Genomic DNA, 21,846 nt, shown 5'->3' on the forward strand with positions numbered 1-21,846 from the left:
CTGAAATGTGCGGCGTTCTTGGGATGTCTGAATGAATTGGGTCTTCCTGTATTATCATCGCACTGTTAAATAATGGAGTTATTGGGAGTTAGCCTGAACTGAATTCTTTTGGATTTGTAGTTTAATGATCCTTGAAACACAGGGGTTTCATCATGGATATTGTAGGACAGCTCACATTACCTAGGGATTTTTCTTAGCTTCGTTCATAACAACTTAATTATAGGATACTCCTTTGACAGCCAGCAGATCACCCACAGAAGTGCAGAAGTGATCACAGTCCACGCACATAGTTCTTGCTCAAACTTTGGTTGACTGTTGAAATATGTAACTCCAGCCCAGTCCTTTTCAATGAGTGATACACTTTTATATTGGCAATCTTAACCGATTTTGTGATGTGAGGGAACTTAGCAGCTATATAAAACCTTTCTACATGATTCATCGCTCACTAATAACAGAAGTAGTAATTGAGAGTAATGCAACAGAAATTAGCGCATGAGGAATCCTTATTTATTGTTTTCTTACTGCACGCTTGACAGCTATTCTGGTTTGGGTTGTACTTACTTTCTCCAGTGGTTTTCACTCATATCATTCCTCCGTGCTCTTATCAGGGATCTCTTTAGAAGAATTCTTTACAGCAGCAGGACTGTAACGTTTTTTCTTTTTTTTTTTTTTTTTTTTGAGTTTTGGGAACATTTTGTTTTTGTAGGACCTTGCATGAACCGAGGAAGCAGCAGGAGCCAGAGTGACATCTTAGAATAATCCTCTTTTATTTCCCACGTGCCAAGGAGAGACCTATCCTGGAAAGGTCAGGAGAAGCCACAGGACAGAGAGGCTCATGTTCTCATAAAGAAAAGTCTGGGGAATTCCAGTGGCTGTTCAGACTGAGAATATTAGCAGAAAAATGAGGACATTTTTTTTTCTATGTCATTTTTGTTTTAAAATTTAAGGGCAAGATAATTAAAGGAGCCTGTGTAAGAAACACTGTGTTTTAAATTACAGGGTTACTATCTTAAACCCAAGTTGCTCTATTTCTTTAATAATTGTCATACATTTGCTTTTGTATGTCAGAGGTTTTATGTAATATAAGCCCTACATCTCTCTGCAGTTCCCTCAAAATCTATGCAAATTTATGCGTTGTCACCCTTCAAGTCCAGTTAGTTTTCGCCTCTTGTGTCACCAATGAAGGCGACCTGGGTCACTCTTAAACTTGATAAGAGTTGCAGTCAGTGTGGTTAAAGCAGAAATCTGAAGTCAGCTCCTCAGTGTAATGCCATACCAGAAGGAGTCTGAGGGGGAGGGAAGGATCTGAAAGCCAACCTGAATTAACTATTAGGATTTCTGAGGAAAGGCAGCAAAAGCAAAGGACTTGTCATGCTTTACTAGCCTCGTTTTATGGGATTTTTGTCACAACTTCAGGACATCTGTTTGCCTGTGATTGACAGCAGGGTAATACACATTATCATGAAAAATAGGTTCTGAGGAAATGCATGCTCTCACCTTGCTGCTTCTGCAACTGCGAAGGCTTTTGTTTTCACTGCCATCTCTGTGTAGGTGAAGATAATCTCTACAAAGAGGCTCCGATATTGACCTGTTGTATCACATGTTGCTTATCAAGCACTAAAGAAATTGAATTTCATTTTATCTGTTATCTGGAGCGTCTTATTAAATCATCCTGCAGTTGAGAGGTGGTATGGGGTCAACAGGTTCTGTCTCTTTTGCCATCTATCCCTGGATTATTAACCTTTGGAGAATTACTAAAGCTGTTCTTTATTTTATCCCATAAAGTTGGGTTAAATCTTCTTGATCCATAAATTGTTGCAAGTAAGTGCCATGTGAATGTAATTCTTTTCCTTAATGCGGTTTCTGGATAAGGAATGAGGATTTAGTAACCTGTATAAGTATAGAAAGCTCTTTTATTATTCTGTTTTTTCTGTTTTGTTTTGTTGGGTTTTTTTGGTGTGTGTGTTTTGTTTTGTTTTGTTTTTTAATATTCTCCCAATGCCTCTGGCTTTAATTGGTTCAGTGAGAGTAAAAACAGTCAGATGTGAGATGATGGAGCTGAGTCAGCGAGCGCTTGGTAGTATTTGTTTGCCAAGAGGTAAACGGAGGGTGAGGAGGAGGAAGATAGTGGACTGGGTATTGCCAGGCATTGAGAGCAAAAGGCCCAGAGAGAAGCTGGCCATGAGCAGAGGTGGGAATGGGGTGGAGATTGTAGCAGCAGCCCACGGGCAGGAAGGGTCTGGCAGAAGGGAGCCTGCCATCGGCAGAGGGGCTGGGGAGGGTCTAAAGGTCAGCCCTGCCACCACCACCACCAGATCCTCCATATGCCTTGTTGCCGTATTTCTGTTGGAAGACGTGACTCTGACAGTCAGGATGTTCAGAGTTAAGAGCTTGATACAATCACAAGATGTTGAATTTCCTGCAAGAGCAGAAGCCCTGAGTATTTTCTGTTGTCATCACAAGGAACTTCCTCCAGTCTTAAATATATTTTCTGCTGGAGAAAAAGACTTGAAAAAATAAATTATGAATACCCCCTCCCCAAAATTTTAATTTTAACTACAAGATGTAATGCAAAAAATAATCTGTTTCACTCAAATTCCAAGTTCTCAATCAAGAAATCTTTCAAAAGGAATAAATCAAACTATTGCTTTTCAAATAACTTGTCCTTATGCTCAGATATTCACTTACTGTCTGGGCACTGTTATGCTTTTTCAAGCTTGTTCTAAGAAAATCTGCAAAAACTCTTTTTAAAAAGAACTAGAGTTGAGGAGTGGAGTTAGCATTTCTGTGGGAGCACTGGCAAATCGACTGTAAACGAGCTCTCTGAATTGCTGCTGCTTACTGGTGCTGTCTGGTGGACAGAGCACTGGTGACCTGGGAGCTGGCTACCATTCAGTTTTCATATGGCCCTGGCAGTAAATCACCTTGTAGCTTTGAACAAGCTATTAACCTTTTTGTGTCTCTTTCTCCTTGCAGAAAAGGATTAACACCACTTACCTTTCTCAGGGGGGTAATTGGTAGATTAATGTTTGGAAAATATGAAGTGCTTCCTGCCATTATTATTGAAAGTCCAGCTGATAGGTTAAGAAATCAACAGAGATGCTGAGAGAGTTATTTCTTCCCTCTTGGACACAGGGTGCCGATTTGACATGTGTAATTCAAGGAAGAAGTGAGAAGTCATGCGCTTGAATGTCCATGTATTTTGGATAAAAGTTCTAGATGTGACTGAAAGAGGAGAGGTGAGAAAGCAACAACTGGGAGGACAAGATGCAAATTGACTTATTGGGATTAGTAAGACTGAAAAAGTATCCAGAGATCAGAAGAGAATGCATAAATTGAAATTAAATCCCAGTAGGATCAAGGAAATATTTCGGTAAAGTGTTACGGGGAACGGGAAAAATGGCAGATGAGCATTTCTTTTTGCCACCATTGAGAACAGAGTTATTCTTAATAAGATTATGAGATTTTTGGGAGGCCTACTCAAAAATTCAGTGGTGTTTCATCTGAGAAAAGTAATTATTCTAAGATTGCTTTCTACTGAGGTGTTACAGATGGAGGCTTTGTGGTGTGGTAGTTTAAAACAATTGGTCTTTACCTCTAGAGATCCCTGAGACAAATGTTGCCCAGAAGCAAGAGTAAAATTGTGTTTTTTTAAAGCATCATTTTAGGAGCAGTGGGACAGTTGGCAGACTTTACCAAAGCTGTTGAGAGACTCTGCAGACTTTAATTACCATCTCAATATTGCAGAAGTTGTTTAATTTCTGCCAAAGAAGGCAATAGTTGTGAGAAAGCGAGAATCACACTCTGTCTTTCATTCTTTCCTTTTTGACAGGTGCATAAAGGATGCTTTTCAGTGTCTCCTCTGATACTGTGACACATTTGTAAAATTTGCATAGAATTGTAAAATAATTTTTCTTTAAGATTAACAAAGCTTTTATTTTTTTCTTCTCTTTTGAAAGTGCCGAACAGCATAGTGTGAATGCAGTTTAAGTCTTGTCATGAAAGAAGCAAGATGAAAATCGAGTGCATTTTCTCCTACTGATTAGTCGTCTTCAAACATTAATAGTATCAACCTTCATGGCCAGACAACATGTATTATGTTGTGTTTATTTTAGAGGCTCCCATACATTTTAAATTCAGGTTTGAATTCTCTCTCCGGTGTGGGTGGTTGAAGGCACAACCTGGATTAAAGAGGAAATTATTAAAATGAGAAGAATCATTCCATTTTAAAAGGAAAAATAAGCCTACAATACGAAACTTCCTTGTTGAAGGATATATTTACTCTTTTAGGCCTCAAACTCTGAATCAGAGTCTGTATAATGCCGTTTTTCACTGTCATTCATATGAGAAAAAGGCTGATGATATTTTTTTTTTTTCCTCTTTTAGCAGTTCTCTTCCTCTGTGACACCTGAGTGTGTTTGGGTTTTTTCTAAGTGCTTGCAGTAGCCAAGGAAATACTGATTCTTTGAAGACACTTCCCAGCTCCTTCAGTAGATGTACTGTGTTGCTACGTTTTTGGTTTTTTTTTTTAATGACTGCCTCACACCTGTCTGTGCCTGCTAAAGCACCAGACATTGTTTACTCTGTAAAACCCCCTTTTTTTTTCTCCTCTTAAAGTCTCTTATCTCTCAAGGACCTTTTCAATGCTATCTCTCAGCTTCAGATCTCTATTGTCACAGTATACAATAAGTTCAGAAACCTACTGCCTGGGAAGTCTACTTATTCATTTGTATTTTTTGCCATATATGTGATAAATCGGTACTTAAGGGCAAAGGAAACATGCTTGTTCAAAATCCAGGAAGGGAAGGATAGATCATAGAAACAAATAGGCACAATTTTGAATCCTTAACACTCATCATGTTACTAGGAATACCTTTATGTTATATTTAGAATTTGGTTGTTTTGATGTTTGAAACTAAATGTTTGCAGTTTGTCTGGCAAACTGCATGCTGAATAGATTACACTGATTCACATTTCCTTATTTCAATATACCATCTGTGCTTTTGGCTGGTTGTTAGCCTCGTTGGGACTCTTGTTTCATAAATGGAAGTTACAAAGAACTGTTATGCCCAGACAGAGAAAGCCTATATTTCACTTCCTTGAATAATCTCAGCTGTTTTGACCTTACACCAGCAAGGACAGGAGCTGAAGCTGTACCTACAGCAGGTTTTATTTTCTCCGGTGAAGAAGGATGTATTAGCAGGGCATTAAAGATCCCCTTGGTGTATATTTCCAGCGTAACTCTAGTATATATAGTCATGGTCATGATTTTCATTGTGTAATCATTTTAATTAAGTTCAATGATAAAAGTTAGTCTTGCATGAGGAATGAATGCACTGGAGAGACAATGAAAGATTGATGACAGCTTGGGGAGCATCGTGTACTCTGCTGGTGGAAATGCACGTGTGGAGCTTGGGGAGCAGGTCAGAGATTACCAGCTCAGAGCAATGTCCAGGCAAAGTTTTGGGGATCCAAAAGAAGCAGGATACAATGGGAATATCCAAAAGCATTTTTGGTAATATTACTGAAGGGTTTTTCTTGAATGAATAACTTCATTACTAAAATAATAAACATTAATTAATATCTGCATCATCTTTGTAACTGCTAGCTTAGTAAGGTAATTAGTATAATTAGTATACAGCATTGCTTGGTGGCATGATAAATCATAGTGTAGTGAATGTTGACTCTTTACCACGATGATGTATTATCTAATTTATGTAGATGAAAAAAAAAAAAGCTAAGGGAGAAATCAAGAAGGAAAGCCAGTGGTGACAGCTGGGTGGCCTTTTGGTCACTCTTCTTGCATCTGTTGCCTGTATTCTCAATTGCTTTGAATCGCTGCACTGGTAATTAAAAATTCTTTTTCTCACTGTTACCAAGTCTTAATCTCTGACTGAAACCTGGAAAGAGAGGCCAGGGAAGAATAAAGTAAAAAACCCAAGAAACTGGCAGTTTTTTTCCCTTCAGGGTACTTGTACAAAGGATGATACTTCTTCCAGGAATAAATCTGTGTGCGTTGGATATCTCCTTTCCTTTCAGATTCCTGTAGGCAACATCTACCAGTTACAGTTCAGTGCAAGAATGAAGAACGTTAATTATGTTTTTCTTTGTTATATTCTGTTTTCTAGAACCTATGAGAACACCAAAAACTTTGAAGATTGCTGAGATCCAGGCCAGACACATTGCTGTGGATTGGGAATCTCTGGGTTACAACATCACTCGTTGCCACACTTTCAATGTCACTATATGCTACCACTACTTCTGCGGACACAACGAGAGCAAGGCGGACTGCTTGGACATGGACCCCAAAGCACCCCAGCATGTTGTGGATCACCTGCCTCCCTACACGAATGTCAGCCTCAAAATGATCTTAACCAACCCAGAAGGGAGGAAGGAGAGCGAGGAGACCATTATCCAGACAGATGAAGACGGTATGTGTAAATGCTGTTACGGAAATTACATCCAAGGCCAGTCTAGACAGGTGGATGGAAATGACTTTGTGTGTTACAATATGTGTCCCAAAGAATGGAAGTTGTCTTCTATTACTGTATTAATTAGCCTTAAAACAGTAGCTTTGAAAGTATTATAGCTGTCACCCTGCATATATAGCCCAAACTGTCCATGTAGCGCAAGTCAAACTCAATCTCTCTCTTGCAAGAAAAATGAGGGTGGCTTCCCAGTCCTTCAAAAAAATGTGCTAATGCAGGTGACAAGAAGCATGGGGTGGTGTTAGATGAAGGCTTCTTCACAGTATTAGGTGTACTATTTGAAAATAAATTTAATTCTGTAAATTTATATTTAAATATTGAGTTCAGTACTTAAAGACTCTGTTCAAGATCTAAAACCTCTTCAGCAAATATCTTTGAGCAATAATTTGTGTTGCAGGTTAACTGTTTGAAAGCCACCCATCAGATTAAAGTAGTATTTTGATAACTTGGGAGTTGAACTGGATGATCGTTATGGGTCCCTTCCAACTCAAGATATTCTGTGATCTCTCTTTAAAATGCTCTCAATGAAGTTTCATTGACAAGACAGTTGAACTTACCTTAGTTGTGAAGCAATAACGAATAGATGTAGATGTTAATGGTGACTTTCAGTGGTTAGGCTATGAATCTTGGTATGAAAGAGATTAAAGTAAAAATTGATATTTTTCCATAATAATATTTAAAATGTCGTAGTAAAGAGCAATTTTAGTTTCCTTCTCTGATATGTAGATTTCATTAATATATTGACAACAACAAAATGAGAATAGATACTGACATCGGTAATAAAAAAAGAATACCTGGACTAATGTAAGGATGTAGATACATAAGAAGATAAAATTGAAAAAGATAATGTGTTTGCCTGTAAAATGTAGGAGAGAGTATAGCTTTATATTTGGATAGCAATCAAGGTTAGAATCTGGTAGCACTTTTTTGTCATATATTTTCAATTTTACAAGAAATAGAACAGGAATACGTTTACTGTTGCAATAAAGAGAGAACAGCTTATTAAATAGGCAGAATATGAGGAGCTGTAGGCAACTATAGAGACAGATGCATCACATGATGATTTATTGAGAAGTACAGAATCAGAATATTTCAGGCATCTCAAATTGTAGCATTGCTTTTTTAAAAAGTTAATTATAAGTGTAATCCATGATGGATTATTTCTGTATCTGTGTTTACATTGTAGATACTTGTGGTTGCTAATTTCCTTGAGGTTAAAAAAAAAAAAAAAGTAGTAGTAATATTTTATGTCCATGGAAAATTGATTTCTTTTTCTTTTTGACTGAGTTTTCAGGAAAGGTTATGCTTTCTGATAGCCTTTATCTAGTTAGATATGAGGAGATGATGGCTGGTCACTATAGCGGTGCTCATCAAAAGCAGGAACAAGTGTATATATTTCATCTTCTGGTTTTATTGTGGACTATTCTTGGAAAATGATGCACGTAAGGCAGGTTTTGGTCTCAATCTAGCACGCCAGTGTGCTATCAGTGAACCTGTTTGGACTCAGCTTTGGTGTCAAAGGTACCATAGTGTAGAAGAAGCCTCACTCAGTAAACAAAAGTTGCTAAGGTCAACTATTTCAAGCAGATGTTGTTTTCAAGGAGGGATTAATACATTTTAAAAGGTTCCTATATTTAGATGCACTGGTGGTAATAATGCTTATGACCTGAAAACTGCCTCTTGTGAGGTCTACTCAGTGATACTATTGGAAATGAAATGCAGATTTTTAATTGTGCGTTGCTGATTGACTTGAAAGTCAATGTCCATTTTGTCATGTATTTCAAAATATGGAGCATGCAAGCAATGTACGATATGGAGGGCTTTCAGCCGTCTCGGAGGATCAAAGGTGTATTCACGCCTGCATCTCTCTCTGTGCTCTCTTAGCAATAGTAAACTGAGTTCTGTAGTTGACTGCCTATGTGTATGCTGCTAGTTTAGTCCCATGTCCAAGTGATCAAGTATCCGTCTGAAACTGTTTTAAAAACACAGCTTGCAGCCTAAAGCAGGACTTGGTCTAAGAAGATGAGAGCTACAGGAAGATACACGAGTCTGTGCCCCACATATTTCACATGGTAGGAAGTAGCCTTGTTGCCATGATGACTTTTTTGCAGGTTTTGTAGAATGAGCATGATGTTAATTACATAGTGGGGGCATTATCAGCTATTCATTTATGAGGAGAACAGAGGGATCATAGTGTTTACCTACATTTTTGCAAATACCATTAGTTATAAATAGCCACTGATTACATGATTATCTGAAACTGTGCACTTACGTTGTGTACTTTTCATAAATAGAAACTTTAAAAACTCCAGATGACAAAACCAGATCATTAACTTGTTAGCTTTTCTGTAGCGCAGCAGCAGTTTCCAAAGCCATTCTTTCTTACGAGGATCTGCTAATGAAGTAAAAACTTTGTAGACTATTGAAGTTAAAGTTGTCTACCCCACATTATCTTGTTTCTCTTTGTCTTTACTATTTTGCCCTCATCTTCTGTCCATCTTCCCTGTGCTTCCAGCTCTCTGTCCCTTTCTTCTCCCTTTTTTTTGTTTTGTTGTTGTTTTGTTTTAAAGTTTCCCTTTGTCTCTTTGCTTCTGTCATTTCACCTCCTCCCTTCTGCTGGGAGCTTTACACGTATTTGAACTTCTGGGGTTCTCTAAATGCAGAGGATCTCAGAGTTTTGCAGGGCTCTGGTGTGAGACAGTGCGGATCTCTGTCTGTCTTTCACAAAGGTTCACATTTCTATAAGGCTGCGTAGCTGGGCCAGACCTCCCACAGCGGTGAGCGTTAACTGAGCAGCGTATGGTACCAGTGTATGGAGCAGAATTAACTCAGGAAACAATTAGTAGAAGAACAGGGTGAGATTCAGAAGCTGTGCTTCAGACCTTTGGAGCCGTGACTGACAAATGAAGGAGGTTTTAATAACTTGTAATTCAGTATCTGCAAGAAAGCAAAGCCAGGAATATCAGTCTGAAAATGTCTTTCTGACCAGAGCTAGATCTGAATACTTGGTGGTTTTAAGTATTTCCATTTAACTTTTAACTTGGATAAATGGAGTTAATCTTTAAAGTATATTATAGTAATTTGCAAAGGCTGTATTCCATGTAAAAATTAAGCCCTTGAGCAATACACTGGTAAACAAGTTGTGTAAAAAGGAAGATGAAAACATGGAAATTTGCCAGTGTTTTATTGGTGAAACACCATCTTTCACTTTGGGGAGAGACCACACCATCACTAAGATTTGGGAGAAAGCTCTTCTGAGTACTTGGGCACTCAGCGTTATCTGTGCCATCACCGCTTCACCTGGCTTTTACAGGAGATGGACAGTGTTTGAAGGATTTGATAAAGGAAAAAGAGGAAGGCTCGCACAATCTGGGGATGCATACACGATGGGCAGAGCTGATGTTTGGCATTTCGAACAAAGTACTCAAACCAGCAGTGAATTTATCACTTGGCATGAATCAGCAGCATGCCCTCGTTCTCGGAGCTGCCTGTTCACAAGGGCACTGGGAACTCAGAGGGGCACTTTTAAGAGCAGCGAATGGCAAATGGGATTAAAGCAGATAAATGCTTCCTTAATTTTTAATTGGAAACAGATGCGAAAGGCAGTGGATTAACAGGAATAGAGACATTAGCTCTGAGAGAGCAGCTATGGAGAAAGCAAATTGTGAAGCTCAAAGTGTTTGATGGTGATTTTATAACTAGTAAGGGAGCGTGTCAGCTAACAGCAGGCAAACAACTAATTGAAAAAGATCGCTTGGAATAGGGTAAGTACCCATTTTGGGGCGTAAAGTATACTAAAGCTTTGGGCTGAGCCAAAGGACATGCTCATTGGACACAAACCAGGCCCCCTGATCTTTCAGAGAGTGTGTCTCATTCAGCTCCGTGCAGAGATATCTAGAGCTGCGACACCAGGTTAAGACACCAACTGTCCAACCATTACTCATGCTCCTGGGAAACAGCAGAGAAAGGGAGAAATGTTGTAGTTAGAGGGCAAAAAATTTAAAAAAATAAGTACTTAGTGTACTTTTTAAATGTGTGAAGAGGAAATACCTTCCATCAACTTTGAGGGATGGTTTTACAGAAATAGTTGACGTGTAGTATTTTTCTGTGTTTGACAGTAGGGCTGTAAGTTGCCTTTACAAAAGAAAAAAAAAAAAAAAAGAAATTTTTTTCCTCCATTCACTGTTTGATATGAGAAGCAGTTTTTCTTTGTGCTTTTTCAAGTTGTTATGGCACCTCAGGAAAATATTGGATAAGAAAAAAAAAAAAAGAGGAGATAAAAAATGTACTTAGGTCAAAGGAGACAAACAAACAAGGCTTTAAGGAGCTTTGGAAAAACATAGCTATGAAGCTTTACTAGTAGCATTGGAAAAGTAACAAAATTAGCCCACTGGGAGAAAGGTTAATGCAGTGAGATGAGCAGGTAGTATGTCCGATGCTGCAAAGGAGGGCTGCAAAGATTGCTTGAAATGGCAAACTGTCTCGAAAAATGTGTAACTTATCTAGTCAAGTGACACATGCATAGATGTCAAGTGAACCCGGTATACAAATCCTATTGGGAAAAAAATGGCAAATGGTAGCAGTTAACAAAGAGAAACCCAAGAGATAAAAGTTTAAATGTGAAATTGTCCATTAGCGCCACTGCTAAAGTATTGACCTCAGTCCTTGACCAACAAGGGAGACCAGTGACCTATGTGTTATGAGCAGTGGCAAAATTTAGTGTCAATATAGTCAAATAAGGGAGAAAGTTTTATGTCTTTAGCAGCAGTGAACTGAAACTGATTATAACCAACCTACTGCCAGTGGTAAAAGGAGCCTGGGATAACCTATTTGTCCTTCAGCTCATGAAAATAACCCCAATTTTTTTTTCAGATGGTAGGTAAGATTTGCTATTGGCATCTCATCGAGAGAGAGAAAAAGTGATTACGTGTGAGCACTTTTTATTAAAGACATCAGAAAAGTTGATTTGTGAGAAAGTGAGAAAAATATTGAAATCATTAGCAGAGATTTATTTCAAGCTTACACTGAACAAATGAAGTAAGCTGTTTTAAAGTATTGCAGAGACAAGAAATACAAGCTAGGTTTTATATTAATAGCTCTGGAAAAATTGGCCCTGAAACACACAGTTATTTACCCTGGCTGAAACAACTTCCTACTTTCATTTCCTTTGGATAGCTATATTAGAAGCTTTATAGCTGAAAAAGTGATATTGCATATGAGATTTTTTGTTGAAACGGTGTGTTTCACATAATGATGGCCGCAAATAGGCCAGAATTAGCGGCTATTTCAGCAGTTGGCAGTAGAATGAGGGCTTACACCTGGGCCCACGAGTTCCCGTTATTCCCAAGCCATGCGCCAGCTGAAAGCACTCTCCGAATATTGATTTGCATATTTTTAGAAAGTTGTAAAGTATGTGAGTATGGGAGGTTATTTCACCCTGATATGGAGAAACATTTCCAAATCCCTGAAATGAGGAGTACTGAAGTCAGCATTTGGTGTAAAGAGGCTTTAAGCAAAATACTGCGTTAGGTGCCTGAGCCCCCCAATTCAGCAAATCCAGAACTCGTGGATTTAACCCCATTTGATATTTGCGCCAATAGCTACAGTGATTGCCGCTGCCGCTGAGACCGTCAGCTTGCTTGTAAGCATTTATGTTTGTTAAGTTAGCAATTTTATACAAGCTGGATGGTGCGGGGACCCATCGCAGGCGTGAGCGGGCCAGTGTCCGGGCAGTCCATCAGTGGCCCTGGCTGGGTGACACGCACCTGTGCCAGGTGGTGGGCTTTCGGCCGGGGAGGGCAGCAGCCCTTCCACCTCCCGGGGCAGCCGCGCCAGCCCTGCTCCTTCAGCTGGAGAGAGCAGTGACCAAGGGGGACGTGCAACTAAGGAGACTGTTCATATGCAGTCGTTTTCTTCTCAGTAGCATTTTGTTCTTCGCAGCAAATGGTGCAACTTGAGCAATTTTCAAAGAAGCCATTTTTGTCACCGCCTTTGGTGTAAATACTCTTACAGTAAAGACCTAGTAATAGCAATTCTGATTTTTTTTTTTTCCTTTTTATTATATAAAATTTGCTTCTATGTAAGCCTTAGTCTCGAGTTGTAAAAAAGCATGAAGCTAAAGTGGTAGATCCTTCAGATTGCCAATGGAAAGGTGGGCCATTTTAATTGCTTGTAACTTGAAACAGTAGGAGAGATTGAGTGTCACCGTCTCCTGAAAACGAACGTCTTCCTTTGGAGAAAGGCTGTAAGTTTGCTGCTGATACTTTACTTTTGGCGTACCACAAAGGAATTTTTCCCAGTGTAACCATGCATATATCTGCACATAGCCTTTACCATATAGCATAATAATATTCTGCATGACTTTCACAGAGTATAATAATAAAAATACTCTGTTTACATGCACTTTCATTATTTTGTAGCAGGAAAACTGAAGCAATATAAATTCATTTTTATAGTGGCTGGTGTCAGTTAATACGTTGTCCTTCCAGAAGTAATGTATTGTAATATAAATTTCCCATTAAGTTAGTGTAGAACAAGGTTTAAGTGACACTATTTGTGAATAATAATTTATTTGTGACTGTGACATAATTTAATGCAAATATAATGCTCTAAAATGAGTTGGTCTGATGTCAGATTGATGGTTTGTGCTTTTATTATGCATAGTATTTATAAAAGTCCACCATCCCATATAGAAGAAAAGATTATCAGCTATTCAGTATACGAATATATGGCTTCATTAAAAGGGCTCTGGAGATGCAGGTAAATTGTGAAAGAAGAGCTTGTGATGTTTCCACTATAAAACCTTGCTGAAATTCCCTTTGAATTTGTTTTATGTTACTTTCATATACATGTGCATTTTATGTTGTATACTTTTTTATAGGAAAAATGTTACTTTTTTTTCCTTAAGTTTAAAATCTCCTCTGAAACTCATACAGCCAAACCCACCTAAATGATTTCGCTTCTTCCGATAAGTGTAAATCTTGGCTTGTTGGAAGTTTAGCATAGAATAGTGCACGTGAAAGAGAGAGTGTTGACTGTTGTTGTCACTGAGAGGTGGTGGGGTCACGCTTCACAAGATCAGCAGGTGGAAAGAAAATCAATGGGACCAGAATCTTTTTAAAGAGGGGGTGCGGAGGCCAAAAGGTCCGAGTCCGAATCCTCTAGCAGCTACTTACACTTGTTGAATTATTCAGATACCTGGCCATTGTGGGGGAATCTTAAGTAACATACTTCACCTTAATATACACTTGTAATAGTCTTGAGTGTTTTAATTTAGTATAGAGTGTCCATAAGTCCAAGGGGAAGAGGGAGAGCTCACCTAGGAAGAAGAACGGGAGTTGAGAAAGCAGCAGAGGTGCTGTGGTGAGCAGCGGGGCTTCTGGAGATGCACACATGGGCCTGAAGAAAACCTTATGGGCCCTTTGTGAGGAGGTTTCCATAAGCCAATATCAACACAAGGATGGTGTTTACCTGGATGGTTTTCACTTAAGTCCTTGCTAAATATTGTATAAAAGGAAAGGCTCTTAACACTGCTTTGGAAAGGTGAAGTTTAAGATATTCTGAAGTCCTTCAAATTCTGCTAGGAGTCATAGGGAATAGACAGCAATGGCTGCCTGCACGGAGAGGTGCAGTTTGAGTCTTGAGAGTAGCGTTGCCAACAGGTTACTTTGCTGCTGTTCTTTTGTTGTTGGTTTTTTGTTTGTTTGTTTGGGGTTTTTTTTAATTAATTTCAGCCTTTTTAAAATTTCTGTTTGTAACTAATACTGACCTGAGAACAAAGACATACAAACACAAATGAGGACATTTAGGCATTATTTTGACTAACCTGACCGATGAATCTATGGGCCTGCTCACATATACTCGTGTTATTTAAGTAAATTCCTTTGCTCCTGCTTTTCTCTTTCCTAGCTTCCCCTTGCCCCTTGGGTAAAGCTGTGCAATTAGAAGATTTTTTACTGTGATTGAACTGAAAAATGGAAGGGAAAAAAATAACTTCAGCCCCATCGAAACCTGTCTTTCAAGCGAAAATTAATTTATATCCCTTTTTTCTAGGCATTTGAACTTTTATTTGTTTCTCTGGTTTAATTCCAATTGAGCTCTCAAATAATTTAAGTTGATCCCAAGCCTCGTTTTTGGAGAGTTGACAGGGGTGGGTGAGGTTTGTGGGAATTACTGTTCTATTTTTCTAGACAGTTACTCTCTTTTACTTTCTGACCTTATTTTTCCTGGGATTCCCAGCGAGCTGCTCATTGCTGGGCTAGCTTCTCTTCTTGTGCCCTTCCCATGCCAGTGGGAAGGGAAGCATGAAACTAACTGGGATCATGTAGTTCCAGTCAGTTTAACATTGCTGCTGCTGCCACAAGCAACGAATTTTATATCGCAGGAGAAGAAAACACGGTCATGCGATGTGATGAGCCTCAAGGCTTCTCTCACTTGGGTGTTTAAAGAGAAAATGTAGGAGGCTTTACGCAACCCTCAAATGTAGAGCCCCGCTCCCAGTTTCAATTGAATATGAAACATGTTCTTTAGAAGCACCACACAAAAAGTATTTTGCAGGTTTTTGAGCAATTGTGTCTGTTTTCTTTTCACCTCTTGTGCTTTAATGTCAAATTTCATGTGTCGATGCCCCCTTCATTCCTGTGTTCTCTCCCAAACACAGATGTACCTGCGCGCGCGCACACACACATATATATGCGTGCATCTTCCAGGGAAAATGTCGTGTGCATCAGGGTATATTCATACCTCATTTGAGATGCAGAGAAGAAAAGCAGTAGAGAGTTCCCATGAAAAACAAAGCGTTGCCTACAGCAAGTCTCTCAATGCCACGAACAGCCCACAGGGGCTGCCGCGGCGTGTCAGCCTTCATCCACTGCCCAGTCGCTATCGGGACACTGAAGCAAAGCAGCAGCGTATGATTCTAGTTAACTTCTCCTAAGTCTTCATTTGACAGATGGATGAACAGTTTCTATGAAGCTCTCATCTGTTTACTTGTGGGCTTTTGTGACTCCATGAATTTATTATTAATGTGCCAAATTATGTTGTTTGTACCAAGGGTCAGATCATCAATTACAGCTTCCATGTAGACTGAAATAAATCCCGCTATTGGTACAGAGTGCTCACTCCTTGGTGCTGCCAGCACAGATCCTGGCACTTACGTCCTTTGATCCCGTGGGTTTTAATTTATTTTTACTCTTTGTAAAACTTCAGTCTGCTTTGATAATTAATACGTGAGAAATGTCATGTGTGAGGCTCACTGGAAGCCGCATTGAAAAAAATAGGCTGATTAAGAAGGGGAGAGAAATATATGTCAATATATTAAATAGAAGTAACATTTTAGCTTGAAAGACTGCAAATTTGGGCAACTTTGGCTTTTTGAGGGACGAGAGTGCTTCTTTAGGTTCAGGGTTTCTTTCGGTGCTCTCTTATCCTCACCCCCTTCTTTCAGCATGTATGTGTTCAAATGTAGGTGAGCTGCTGTGGTTAAAAAGGAACCGTATGTGTAGGCAAAAATATCTTGTAAGCTGAAATGGGAGATAACTCGGCGCTCCCGCCTGGTGTTGATGGGATTACCAAGTACTGTGAATCACTGAGGCAAAGAGGCCTGAGGTGACACTTCAGGCCTGTTATTACACCAGGGATATTGGTTCCATTTAAAGTAAGAAAGTACGGTCATCTTAGTGCGGTTCAGTTCAAAGGTTTGAAAATGTCTCTTATTGGAAAGATTTGAAGTGAGCAGTTTTGATCCTTCTGCAGCACGAGCACGTCAGTGGCTGAAAAAAGTGGCAGCCGAGCTGGTGCGTTTGCCCCGTGCCCAGCCCCCTCTTTAAATGAGGATTTCTTTTAAAACAACAAAATCACAAGAAGGGGTGACTGAAACTATTTTGTAAGCGTTTCTCTCGTTTGGAAGATGCTGTGTAACAGAGGCTCTTCCTTGCCTTTGATTTTTCTTTTTAAAAGGATTTTAAAACCGTGTAGTCCTTGTCCTAAGATACGCTTATTACAGAGTTCAGTGATGTTCCCTGAAGTCATAATCTAGCTCGAACTGTTTCCCCTGGCTATACTACGAGACAATTTGACTTTGCATGAAGTTTTGAAAACCATATGCCATATGTGGGGATAGCATTTCAACTTCATGCTCTCTCTGTGCTGTGAATGACAAAATACACTTTGAAGTGCTTTTTCACAGTCTCCACCACTGCCTTTTTGCATGCGAATGAATATTAATGAAAATAGACCCGCGCTCACTTTTCATTTTAGTAGGATGTTCTGTCACCTCTTTAATTTTTCTGTCTCTTGGATTTCGTATTTTTAAAAGTTTTATTTTGTTTGTAGTGCCAGGCCCTATACCTGCCAAGTCGGTGAAAGGAACTCCTTTTGAAGATAAGATCTTCCTCAACTGGAAGGAACCTGTGGATCCAAATGGCATCATTACTCAGTATGAGGTAATCATTAAACAGTTAACAAGCATAGGATAGGGCTAGGGAAGTGTAGTGAGAGGAGTGGCTGACAGTGGGTGTTTATGCTCTGTAAACAGCTATTCAATTATGCTGCTTTCATTTACAGAATACTGGATTTTGTCTAGTGATTAGATACTCAAAAATCATAATTATGGTGCATAGGTTGTTGGCTGACCAGCCCTGTCAAGTGGCTTTGGCATGTGAGTATAACAGCATTACAATCCACATGGGTGGTGCTAGTTTTGAAAATCTAGTATCATTACTGTACACCCTTCTAAAGCCATGCCAACCATGATCTGTGAAATCTTCTTTGTCAGACTAGAAGATTACATGAAAAGTAATATGGTTATTAAACTTGGAGAAATGGTTTTTAGCTTTGTTAGATCTTTAGGTATCACCCTTTAAGGAAACTTCCATGTATATTCTATTTAAAGTGTATTTTATCTATGAGCCTTCTAGGGACTTCCACAGGAGCTTGGCAGGAAACACGAGCTGATTTGAGGAACAAACACTACCTTTCAGGCACTCCTTTTTTAAAGGGACAGAGGGTGTAATTTTGTGTACTAGTGAATTATAGGAGGAAAACAAACAAACTAACCAAACAAAACCCCCTAAAAAACCTCAGCAAGTTTGCAGATGACACCAAGGTGAGTGATGTGGCTGACACACCTGAGGGACAGGATGTCCCTCTGGGGCTCTACACAGGCTCCAGAAGTGGCCCTGTGTGAACCTGATGAAGTTCAACAAGGCCAAGTGCAGGGTTCTGCACCTGGGTGAGGGCAACCTCTGCTATCAATACAGGATGGGGGATGAAGGCATTGAGAGCAGCTCAGCTGAGAAGGACTTGGGCGTGTTTGGCAAATAAAAAGCTGGACGTGAGCCAGCAGTGTGTGCTTGCAGCCTAGAAGACCAACCGTATCCTGGGCTGCATCAAAAGCAGTGTGGCCAGCAGGTCGAGGGAGGTGATTCTGCCCCTCTACTCCGCTCTGGTGAGACCCCACATGGAGTACTGCATCCAGCTTTTGAGCCCTCAGCACAGGAAAGACATGGACCTGTTGGAGCAGGTCCAGAGGAGGGCCATGAAGATGATCCAAGGGCTGGAGCACCTCTCCTATGAAGACAGGCTGAGAGAGCTGGGGTTTTCAGCCAGGAGAAGAGAAGGCTCTGGGGAGATCAAATTGCGGCCTTCCAATACTTAAAAGGGACCTACAGGAAAGATGGGGACAAACTTTTTAGCAGGGCCTGTTGCAATAGGACAAGGGGTAATGGCTTTAAACTAAAAGAGGGAAGTTTTAGACTAGGTATAAGGAAGACATTTTTTACAATGAGGGTGGTGAAACACTGGACCAGGTTGCCCAGAGAGGTGGTAGATGCCCTGTCCCTGGAAACATTCAAGGTCAGGTTGGACAGTTCTTTAAGCAACCTGATCTAGTTGAATGTGTCCAACTCTGGAGCCCTCAGCACAAGAAGGACATGGACCTCTTGGAGTGGGTCCAGAGGAGGGCCACGAAGATGATCCGAGGGCTGGAGCACCTCTCCTGTGAGGACAGGCTGAGAGAGTTGGCGTTGTTCAGCCTGGAGAAGAGAAGGCTCCGGGGAGACCTTATAGTGGCCTTCCAGTACCTGAAGGGGGCCTACAGGAAAGATGGGGAGGGGCTGTTTGCAAGGGCGTGTAGCAATAGGACGAGGGGCAATGGTTTTAAACTAGAGCAGGGTAGGTTTAGATTAGACATTAGGAAGAAGTTCTTTACAATGAGGGTGGTGAGACACTGGCACAGGTTGCCCAGAGAGGTGGTGGAGGCCCCATCCCTGGAGACATTCAAGGCCAGGCTTGATGAGGCTCTGAGCAACCTGATCTAGTTGAAGATGTCCCTGCTTACTGCAGGGGGGTTGGACTAAATGACCTTTAATGGTCCCTTCCAACCCAACACATTCTGTGATTCTATGTTCCTGCTCATTGCAGGGGAGGTTAGACTAGTTGAACTTTAAAAGTCCTTTCCAACCCAAGCTATTCTATGAATGAATTCCATTCTGTTCTATAAATCTGTTTATCTACTTAATGCTAACACAGTTCTTTAAATAGTGCAGGTTAACTCTGGTGGGCAGCTCAGCCCCACTCAGTTGCTCGCTCCCTCCCCTGCAGTGGGATGGGGGGAGAATCGTAAGGACAAAAGTGTGAGCTTTTGTGTTAATCACAAGTCCAAAACACAGCACCATACAAGCTGCTATGAAGAAAATTAACTCCATCCCACTCAAAACCAGTACATTATGATATCATTGCTGGCTTTAAATATATTATCTTGGTTTGGACAGCTTTTAAATATGGTTACTAGAAGAGCAGAGGGAAACGTATTACAGGAAGTGAAAAATAAAGGGTTTTGATGAAAGTGGGGAGGATGGTGGGGGTGTCCTAACTTAAAAGTAACAGTGAAATTTTCCATACATGAACTAAAATCACAAGGAGAGAGAGATGAAGGGCACCTATACAGCCTTTCAAGTGAAGCAGACTCTACAATAATACGCATCAAGTCCTCATGGTATCCCCATGATAGCTGTGTAGCTAGATGAGCATGTCTTTTGTTTCCTTTCCAGCCAAGCTAACCTAATCCCCTTGTGCCAAAAACTGTAACAATTGTTACAAAAATAATTGTTTTCACAGGTCAGCTATAGCAGCATACGGTCATTTGATCCTGCAGTTCCAGTCGCAGGACCTCCGCAAACCGTGTCGAAGCTGTGGAACAGCACGCACCATGTCTTCTCACACTTGCATCCTGGTACTACTTACCAGTTCTTTATACGTGCAAGCACTGTCAAAGGCTTTGGACCAGCTACCACAATCAATGTAACAACCAACATCTCAGGTAAAAATAAAAAATAACAACAGAAAAAAAAAATAAAAAGGAAAGTGTGTGTGTGTAGGGAAATGTTTTTTTGATTTGTTTTGTCAGACTTGATAAATCATGAAATGGGATAGAAAAGCCCCCCCAAATCCTATCCTGTTGTGAAATTATATTACTGAAAATGTTTTTGAGTGTATTTACCAAACAGTAGCATAAGTTCAGGGATAAGTCCTTGCATGAGGTGGAAATTGCACACCTGTAGTTGTTAACTGTTTGATTTTGTGTAATCTTGTACCTTCATCTAAAGATTTTGAAGTGCTGTATAAACCTTAACTAATTAAGCCTTAGAGCACTCCATAGGTCACTAAGTACTATATTTGTTTTGCAGATTAGTAAAGTCAGATGCAGAAAATGAACTGACTTACTCAAGGTGACACCACTTAGCGGCACACAGCTATAACAGAATTGGGGTGGTTGGGAGGAAGTGTGAATTTCTTTTGCCATTCATATAGGTCTGTTTCCTTCTGCCTTTATTCACATACTACAGTGCACCAAAATTGACACTGTTCATCTTAATAATGCACTGCAAACTCTAGAAGAAAGTAATGTCAAATGGAATGCTTTAGTATTTTTATTTTCTTAAATTTCAGTGTTATTCTCAAAATATAAGTAGCTTATGCAGCTGGTAGCAGAAGATGAGTCAATGCTACTCTAGAGAGACTGTTGATTTTATGACATGGTGACTTCAGAGCTTGTCAAAGATCAAAGAAGTCAGTCTTTTAGAAATGTAAACAGCACAAAGCAGGCTATTTCCTTATTATCTGCCATAATTAAACTTTCATTGTCCTGTAAAGGGAAGTTAATAATGTATTGGAATGCATCTACCATTGCTATGGGAAACTACTAACGTAGTCTCCTCACCCAGTTCTCAAAAACATGCCCATAAATCAAAATGTGAGAAAATTCAAGGCAGAACTCCTTGAATTATGGAACAAGTGAAGTGCTGTAGTTGTCGAATTTAACTGGAACAATTTGTTGAATTCCATCCCAGCACACAAGCACTAACACTCCTCATACCCCAGCCCCTTCAAAACAAAACAACCAAACCACCAAAAAAAGCCCCAACCTACATGTTCTGTTCTGTTTATCTAGCTATTATGTTGGTTTGAAGTCTAATCTTTTACTCAGGTTGGTTTAAGGTCCTTGTGTTTCTTCACAACAAATTCCAGTTCTTAATTTTTAGGGATAATGGTGGTGTAGTACTTGCATAGTTGACTTCTAACCTCTTTGTAGGAATAAAAAAAAGAAAGTTGTAACTATGTAATATCTTGCTAGCATGTCTGTCCCCCAGACCTTTCAGTATTTTGAGAATTTTGTCCAGAATCCAGTCCACCACACTTTCTAGACACATTATGTGTCTGTTAGTTCACAAAACATGGTTAACACTAGAAAAGCTTAAAGGCAGGCTGTGACACCCTTTGTATCTGAATTTCAGCCTGGTTTTTTTGTCTTGCTTTATGCTGAATTGTTGCCTGGTTTCACTCTGCGTAACTGGTATTTTTTACGAAGCAACACATATGTTTCAAGAAATGCTAGCTTTATTTTAATGAGGAGTGAAATTATTCCTTTTAACCAAGCTCACAAGTGGTTGCCGTGATCCTAGTGAACATGGTGTAAACAGTAATTTATAAATGGAATATGAATATTTCCTGAAATAACAGCAATTTTTGTGTTCATCTAGGATCTGGGACTAATGAAGCAAGGCTTTTAATCTTTCAGTGCACTTCTATCGATATATTATTGTAAAATTCTTATGACTTAAATGATTGACATCCTGCATCTTTTTTTTTTTTTTGTGAAAGATAATTTTGAAATATACCAGCATCATTAACAGTTTTATAAAGATACAGCCACATATTAAAAAAAAAACAAAAAAAAACAAAACACAAAAACCCACAAAAACCCAAACCCATGCAGGTAGTTTTCAAGCTTGTTAAAGATTATTAATTAATAAAAATCTATTATTTTCTGAATCACAGGCAATCCTGTTTCTTTCCTTGC

At 39.6% G+C, this 21,846-nt stretch overlaps 1 protein-coding gene across 4 annotated transcripts in view; it reads left to right on the forward strand.

The window, feature by feature from the left end:
* The window catches only part of PTPRK (protein tyrosine phosphatase receptor type K), a 421,519-nt gene that overhangs the window by 313,192 nt on the left and 86,481 nt on the right, over positions 1-21,846 (forward strand). For all 4 annotated transcript variants that reach the window (XM_054196429.1, XM_054196428.1, XM_054196431.1 and 1 more), the window contains exons 8-10: positions 6,129-6,431; positions 16,821-16,930; positions 19,605-19,806. In XM_054196429.1, the coding sequence (XP_054052404.1) occupies positions 6,129-6,431; positions 16,821-16,930; positions 19,605-19,806 (615 nt within the window). The remainder of the gene's footprint in view (positions 1-6,128; positions 6,432-16,820; positions 16,931-19,604; positions 19,807-21,846) is intronic.

This window comes from Rissa tridactyla, chromosome 3 (assembly GCF_028500815.1).
Source record: "Rissa tridactyla isolate bRisTri1 chromosome 3, bRisTri1.patW.cur.20221130, whole genome shotgun sequence".
NCBI lineage: Eukaryota > Metazoa > Chordata > Aves > Charadriiformes > Laridae > Rissa > Rissa tridactyla.